Raw genomic sequence first — 8,862 nt, forward strand, 5'->3', positions numbered from 1 at the left:
GTATATATCTTCTGTTTGTATTTTTGCTCATGAGAGTTGGTAATTTTGCCCATAGATTACGCAATACTTGACAAGGTAGACAATGGATGACATTCACTACGGTCAGATTTAGGTGTCTTAAGACTACGTACGATTTTTAGACTGAGCTTTAGTTTTCTTAAACGATGAGTTTAGTTTTTAAGACCGGAGTTAAGGTTAAGATCAGACTTTAAAGTTTTGAAAGTTAGTTCATGCTAAATTGAGTCTTATTTCGATGATTTTTATCAATTTCTCTAGTCTTCGCGTATCAAAATCCGAAAAAAAACACCTCTAAAAAACATTTTCCACGATTCTGACTGACCTAATCTTAGAATCTTAAACACCTTAACATTTAACTTAGGCCTAATCCTTGAAACTTGAACTTTAACTATAAAAACTTAGATCTAACTTTAAAAAAGGCTTATGCCTAGCTTAAAGAATTTAGGCTTAGCTTTAAAATTTTAATCCTGGTCTAAAAAACTAAAAGCCTTAACCTTTAACTTAGACCTAAGCCTTAAAACTTGAACTAATGTAAGTCTAAGTCTAAGTATAACTTAAAAAAAAAACTTATGCATAGCTTAAAGAATTTTGGCATGAATTTAAAATTAGGGCCTGACCTAAAAAACTAAAGCCTATATTTAAAATAAATTAAGCCTGCCCTGAAACCTTACGTCAAACTTAAAAAAAACAGCCTAGGTTTTAAAAATTAAGCTTAAAAACTAAAGCCCGATTAAGGAAATCTAGAGCATAGCTTAAAACCTTAATCGTTGCTTTAAAACCTTAAAATCTGGCTTAAGTCTAAACCAGACTTAGTAAGGAATTTCACTCAATTAAGGTGTAGAAAATTATGTACTTTAACAATAAAAAAAACAAATAAAAATCGTGGAGAAAGGCTGTGATTCATATCAGAATCATTCCTCAACTGATTGGCAATTATTCTAAAAATTGTACAAAAAACTAATTGTCAGCCAATTCCTGGAAATCTACATGTAGAGTGTTAATTTTTAGAGAGATATGCAATCAAATATGTCAAGCCATTTCATATCAAAATTTTCCCAGAATTTTCCACGAAAATTGATTTCGTTTAATATGAATTTCCGAGAATCAGACCCATCGAAATATTCAAAATTTAGAAACTTTTTTCCATACATTTTGCATAATATCCTTTGTTAATTAAATGATAAAATGCAAAATTATCTGTATTTGAAAAAATGTCAATTCCTGTGTTTGAAAATTCATGAAATTGCCCCAGATTTTATAAATCAGAAGAATGTAGAATTTATAGATTTTCTTCCATTTCTTTTTCAGCTCAACAACGCCCTCGAATTCTGGAGCACCCAGCTGATGCCGTGGCAGCCCGTGAGGAACCCCTAACGCTCAACTGCAAGGCAGCAGGACGACCAACACCTGAGATAACATGGTTTCACAACGGGACACCCCTCGTGCCGTCAGAGAGAAGGGTCGTCCTACCGGAGGGATCCCTCTTCTTCCTCAGGTGAGTGCCCCATTTCACATCGCACCCCTTTTGTTTTCCCCCAATGAACCTCCCCTTTCCCATCGTGTGGGGCTCATGGGAGGCCTCCCAAATGATTAATCAAGCAATTCCCATGACGTCGACGCATTCGAGAGGATCTGAGATTTATGGGAATTGCGGTTGGAATTTTCGGGAATCATCCTCATGGGAGGATCCCCAGATTCAGCGTACGGGGTGGTGCTTTAGCCATGAGATTAACTATGGCTGATTAAAGTGAAGAAATTCTCATTACATAAAGTAATTTTTCTTAATAAAACAGGATAATATCAGTTTCTCTCAACTTATTTCATGATGATGATAGAATAAATGTGCAAAGTTCGCTGAAAGATTTTCATGACGAAGGGATTTTCATATATACTGTCAACAGGGGTAAATGAGGACAATAAGGGTCAGCACTTTATTTTCATAGATCACAATGAATTTAAAAATTCAGGGATTTTTTTGTCAGCAACATTTGAATCTTTTTCACCCGAAAATTAATGTTACAACCATAAAAGAAAAATTTCAAATCATTTCCATATATTTTCCAACCAACTAAACGAACTAAACTTTATTGATTTGAATTCTATTTTAAACCGTTGGATTGTATATTTAATTTTATTCGCAGCATTACAATAACGTGACAGATTATTCAATTTTCTAAACAAAACTTCTATTTTAATACATATTCCGTGCTATGCAAAGAGGAGAATGTGTCGTGCTTGAGGGAATGAATTGCAATCTTAATTAAGATTCTAAAATAAGCACGACATGAGCAGAAAATTATCGCCTTAGCCATATTGCTTTCAGTGTTGTTAAATAAATTAGCAGTTTATACTGAAACCTTTTGTGACTAATTTCGTGATAATGTTATCAATTATAAATCCACAAAATTATGCTGCTTTGAATGCATTTTTTCTCCACCATCCTTCTCACAATTCAGCACATTTTCAGCACAAAAAAAACTTATCTTTCAATGAGAATTTTTCCCGCGAAAAAGCCACACGGACGGTTTTTTTCTTTTAAATATCATCACCATTAGTTGAAAAATGTTTAGTAAAGGGTGAATATTTAAAATGCAAATTGAGCTCAAGAGGGCAATTCTTAACCCTTTCGTGCTTCACGGAACATTTCATGATTTCACGAAAGACTCTGGGCCCTTATTTCTTGGTAGAATACACCGCAATATACAACCTCTTTCTCAATGCGAAAAACCACGTTTCACTGTCAATAATCAAGTTCACGCAATGTGAAGCTTTTCTTCATACCACCCACCGCGCGCAAGAAAGTCCTCAAGAGCATTTTAATGGCTTTTGAAATAAATAAAGAGTATCTCTCTCTCTCTTTCTTTCTTCGTTTTATTCCTTTCCAATTTGTTCACGAATAAATTGGTGCAAAGGTTATTTTTAGAATCATTACATTGCAAACGTACAATTTAAATGAAGTTGTTAAAAAATATACCTACATTACTCGAGTACAATAGAGTGGTACAATTGAACTGCACAAATAGGATAAGAAGAAGTTTAATCCGACTATGTTCGGCCCAGGAGCGTAGCCAAAGAAAGTGTTTGGATGTCTAAATACCCCCCAGAAAGTTCAAGAAGTTCAGATTTTTCTTTAGATGTCTAAAAAAAAATTTCGTAGTGAAAATTACATAAAAAATTAAAAAAAGGAATTCTTAAACTTAATAGGAAACATTTGGCGTTAGAAAAAATGACAAACATTCAAACGAAACGTCAAACATTAGAAAGTAATCGTCAAAGTTATGAAAGAAACGTCAAGAATGGCGTTAGTGGTTCAAATGAAATTTGAAAAGATTTCGCCGTTAAAAAATAATGTCAAATGTTTAAAATTGACATCAATCGCTAATATAAAACTTTTGAATTACCAAACGATAAGAAAGAATCATCAAATGTTAGAAAATAAACGTCAAATATTAGAAAAAGAAACTTCAAACATTAAAACGAACTTCATATACCTACTACAATATAAATCGTCATAATTTGAAAAGTAACGACAAACATTAAAAATTAAATTGTTTGATTTCCGACGTATTTTTATAAATTTTTGAAATTTTGAACTTGCGTTCACCCGGAAGCGTCGTTAAACTTTGCTCAATTAATCCAAGACATTAAAAGGCAATAGGTCCAGAGCTTTCGATGCTCATCGCATCATCTTCAGTGGCTGTGAGTTTTTATTAAGAAAATAATTACAAAAATGTTTTGCTTCAAAAATAATAATTCAAGTCGAACAAAGCCAACTTACAATTTGCAAATGTTTCTCTTGGAAAACGTCAATATCCTAAACTGAACATTTTTGTAATTATTTTCTTAATAAAAACTCACAGCCACTGAAGATGATGCGATGAGCATCGAAAGCTCTGGACCTATTGCCTTTTAATGTCTTGGATTAATTGAGCAAAGTTTAACGACGCTTCCGGGTGAACGCAAGTTCAAAATTTCAAAAATTTATTAAAAATTAAGACTTAACGTTAGAAAATAATATCATTCCTATAATATTTAAATGTTTCCTTTATTTTAAATCTTGATTTATTTTCTTGATCTTGATCATGAATTCAGCGCAATTTCTCTCTTACAAGTGACCAAATGGACCAAACAAATTTTATGCTCACATCAACATCCCTTTTCTGTAAATCATTCCACCCACACACAGCTTACAAATCTCATAATATTCTCACAGCTGAAATTTAAGTACTCAACTCGTAAACCTCTTGCTCTTTTGCTCGTCTACTTAACATTTATAACGCAGTAAAAGACATATCACATAATACTCGTGCAAAATAGTATGAATCATGTCACACAGAAAAACCACACGAAAATTTTCTCGGATTCACATCATTTTCCCTTCGTGCACAAAATGTCTTCACCAAAATTGGGTGCACGGAGTCATCTGTGACTCGACTGGGGTTATTGCCTCTTGCACAAGAGTTGATGGCCCCTTTGTGACCCCCCTTCACGTATTTTTTCCACCATCGTGTACAGCATGAACGAAGAAAGTCAAATGAAATGGAAAAAAGGAGAGAAACTGCGGGGGAGAAGCGCAGTCAAATGCACGCCAAAGAATAAATATTGTCATTTACCCTGTGTGGAGATAAAAATTCAGGAATTCCCTTGCAGGAAAATGTGCCGCCTTAGGGGGAACGGTGTGTGTGTGTTTGGGGGTGGAAAAGGTGCGACACATCCCTAAGGGGATGTTTTACCGTATTGATATCCCGTCGAATTCTCAATCCCAAAAGGTTCAGAGAGAGAGAGGGAGTAGAATATTTATTGCATTCGCCATTATTCTTGAGTGATCCAGCATGGGGGTGGTTGGTATTTGGCATAAGATGAATTTAGGTGAGTTTTTCTTTTCTAAAAAAATGAGTTTTATGGATTTTACAAATGTGTTCAATTGAAGAGGCATAAAAAGACGAGAGTTATTTATCTCTGAAAATGAGTTTGTTTTAACCCTAATATGCCCAAGAAATTTCAAACCTAATTTGTTGGAATTGAAGGAGTTTACTCGCATCACTCGAGGAAAGACGAAAATGGGCCTAATTCAGCGACCAAGAAACCCTTGAAATCTTTGAATTTTGTACAGAAATTTCAAGATTTCTAGCGAATTTCAAGGGTTTCTAGGTCGCTAAATAAGGCCCAATGTTTGTCTAAAAATACAAACAATGACCTCATCGTCTTTTGTTTCTTTCAGTGCATGAAACAATCGTATTATGCTTCATCAATTTTTGACAAAATATCTTTATGCTTCATTCAAAGTGTAAGGACTATGTTCATTATCGTAAATTAAAAATTAATTAAAAGTTGAAAAAAAAACGTCAAGGTTAGAAAAAAAACGTTAAACCCTAAAAAAATGTTCGAAAGAAGCTGAAATTTGCGAATATGAGTGTTAAACGATTAACAAAAAATTTCAGACATTTAAAAGAAACATAAAACGTTTAAAGTAAAATGTCAAACTTTTTGAATTTTGAACTTGCGTTCACCCGGAACGACGCTTCCGGGTGAACGCAAGTTCAGAATTCAAAAAGTTATAAAAATACGTCGGAAATCAAACAATTTAAAATGTCAAAAGGTTGAATAGAAATATCAAACGAACGAAAAGCAACGTTAAGCTTAAAAAAGTATCAAGCATTCGCTAAGAAATGTTAAACGTGTTAAACATAATGATAAGAAATGTCAAATATTCAAAGTAAAATGTCAAACAGGAAAATATAAAACGTTTGAATGTAAGTGTCAAACAGATGAAAACCATGATGATTTTTTAGGTATTTCTTTAATAGAAAAAAAGATTTAATTTTTGAAGTGTGAAACGTTTGAAGATAAATATCAAAAGTTCGAAGAGAAATGTCAAACGTTAGGAAAAAAGTTAAACATTCGAGAAAAAAATGTTAAATATTTGAAACATTTTAATTCAAATGCCACAAACCGATTTTTAATACATTTTCAACGTCTTTAAATTTATTTTTTTTAAATCTAAAAATTCTTAATAAATTTCTGACTACGCCCCTGATACAATTGCCCCTGTAGCCGTTTTTTTTGCTGTATTTCTCTTCGTAGAAAAGCTTCCTGAATTTTCTCGAGGATATACTTTATAGCATACAATTCCAACTGATAACCCCCATCAAGTGCAGAGTGGTTGGCAAAACAATTCATGAAACTCCAATGCAGTTGGAGTTTAAAGATCTCACCCCCCCCCCCCCTTCCGTCTCACACAGAGCAGATGGCATTCCCTGTTATGGTGTGGCGAAAAGAGCTTTCATGCACATTTGCAAGTCTTAAATCAACCTTCTCGCACACAGAATAAGATGCGATAGGAGAAAAGTTGGCAAAAGAAGGGTAAACTTTGCCCAGAAGCCCGCATTTTCGGGGAAATTTTGAGCAGAGGCAATAATATGGTGTGCACGTTTTCTCTGTGCAGACTCTCTCACTCTCCAGATGTACAATTTGCAGTTTGCATTATATCTGGGTTCACTGCCATTTTCGTTTCGCATTGAAAATTATAATACAACCACCGCGTGCGTCTCTTTGTCACCAACAATTTTGGCGTGAGCAATTGCAGAGAGCGAAAGAGAGGAGAATGGTGAACTTTCCACCAAAGAAGCACAAAAATTTATTCTCAACAGACGAGGGCAACTTGGGAGCTTTTTGCATGCACGACAAGAAACATTTCCCATTCTTCCTGCTTTCCCCTCCCCCTCACGTCCTAACTAAACTTTACAATTAAATTTATTTTCGTGGAGCAACGACACGAATTACCAATGCGAAAACTTTTAATGTGCCACACATATACTACCCCCTACGAACCACCACTCTTCATTTGATAAACATACATAGCACTTGTATTAATAGGTCTCACGGTAAACTCTGCAGCTCTCCCTGCACCCCATGGTTAGTCCCCCTAAATTCCACCCTGTGTACACCAATTTCTTCTTTAGCCGGCATTTTGGAGACTCTTATACATTCACAGAGAATTTGCACCAACAACGCTTTTTTTCTCCCCATCATTCGGTTTTCCATGTTACGGAGCTTTTTTGCCGTCCAATTGGATTTTCCCCCCTCGCTCCATCCGCAGCTGGGGAAACTTTTGAAAAGCCCCACCAGGATTGGTGGTTGCAAAAGTGCACAAAATGTTTCGAAAAGTTTTCGGTGTTTTTGGTTGAAATTCGATGCCAAAAATTGGCTTAACACTCAATAACTAGCTCTAGTGGGTGGTACAAAAGTTATACCTTCGGACTTTGCATTTCAATTGAGTGTGAGTGTGCCATCATGAGATGAAATTCAACTAACCCCCTGTGGTGGTCGTGGAGAGCTTTATAATTAAGCGCTACATAAGTTTTGATTTAGTGTTTCTTTCAAAAATGATTTAAGTGCAAACCACAGAGCATAGAATCAAGAAGTATATTAATTCGTTTATACTGAATATTTGAAATTCATGAAGAATCAGGTTATATAGTTAAACTATAACTTTTCCAGTAAACAGTCTTTAAGTTTCATCAAATCTATTTACTGCAAAATTTACTGCACAAGGGTGGCCAGAACATTCTCAAGAATACACTCAAATATCGGTCCTGTAACTTGACACTTTCCAATTCCGAGCCTCCTCGTGCATCTCTGCATAAACTCCTTTGCCCTGTCTTCCCTGACTACGCGTAAGATTTTCTCCATTAGAACTTTCGGTTCAAAGCCCGTGACTCCCGTTTCGTCAGTTAAGACGCCAATTTTCATGGAGATACAGTCAAAGAGGCATCCTGTTGAGTTGAGACTCGAAAAATTCCCATCTCGAATGTCCAACAGTTGAAGCTCATTTATTCCTGATTGCACGGCGCAAGGGTAGACAACTTGAAGAAGAGGAAGAAGTTGACCAATATCGGGAACCTGAGAGAATAGAAAAGATTTCAATTTTAGTCGTTAATTTAGGGAAAGTTTAAAAAAAAACTTGTTTTCAATCATTAACCGTGATACTTAAGTTTTTTCTGATTCATCAATTCAACGTTTTTTACGTTTATTTGAGGTCTTAGTTTCTTCTTCCTCCTGCTTTATTTTGTTGTTTAATAACAAAGCAGGAAAATCATCAATAGGTAGATTTAAAAACTTTCTCATTTTATCTCTAATTTTTACTTCCGTTTTTGAAGTCGTATGAAAGAAAATGTAATAGCTGCCAAGTCTGGGAATTAAGTTTCGATCGTCTTGAATTACTACAAAAGAGCTCTAAGTTTTATAAAGTTAATACATTTTTACAATTATTGAAATTGATCAAATTTATCATAATCTGTTTGTCATTAAATTGTATAATCCAAACCAATCTGTGAAACGGATTTAGAAAGATTTTGCTAATTTTGTGAAGAAATATTTAAAGACTAATCTATGTATTTATCAAAATCGGTTAAGCGGTTTGATATTGACTTTCCAAACACATGTAAAGAAACGTCACTTTATCGTTAATATTTATCAAAATCGAATCACTGAAAACTGATTTTCTAGGTTCTGTCATATATATAACGATTTTCATAAATCTGACATTTTTTTCTAAAGGGATGTATGTTAAAACTTTCAGAAAGTAAAATATACAAAATCGGTAAAGTGGTCCGATTTTGAAATGTGTTTAAATAAACATCACTTTGTCAAGCATTTCTAACTCACTAGAAAGCTTTTCGAATTTAAACAGATTTATCAAAATCGGGTGCACAGAATATAAAAAATAAAAATAAAACTCATAAAAAGCGCTTTTTTACAAGAAAATATGAATTTTGAAAGATTTCTATCTCCTTAAATCACAAAATAAAATAGATTTATAATAATAAACAGTACCAAAAATTG

At 34.2% G+C, this 8,862-nt stretch overlaps 1 protein-coding gene across 1 annotated transcript in view; it reads left to right on the forward strand.

The window, feature by feature from the left end:
* LOC129794675 (protein sax-3-like) overlaps window positions 1-8,862 on the forward strand; it is a 144,724-nt gene that overhangs the window by 53,090 nt on the left and 82,772 nt on the right. The window contains exon 2 of the mRNA XM_055835489.1: window positions 1,327-1,513. Coding sequence (XP_055691464.1) covers window positions 1,327-1,513 — 187 coding nt within the window. The remainder of the gene's footprint in view (window positions 1-1,326; window positions 1,514-8,862) is intronic.

Source organism: Lutzomyia longipalpis, chromosome 4 (genome assembly GCF_024334085.1).
Source record: "Lutzomyia longipalpis isolate SR_M1_2022 chromosome 4, ASM2433408v1".
Taxonomy (NCBI): Eukaryota; Metazoa; Arthropoda; class Insecta; order Diptera; family Psychodidae; genus Lutzomyia; species Lutzomyia longipalpis.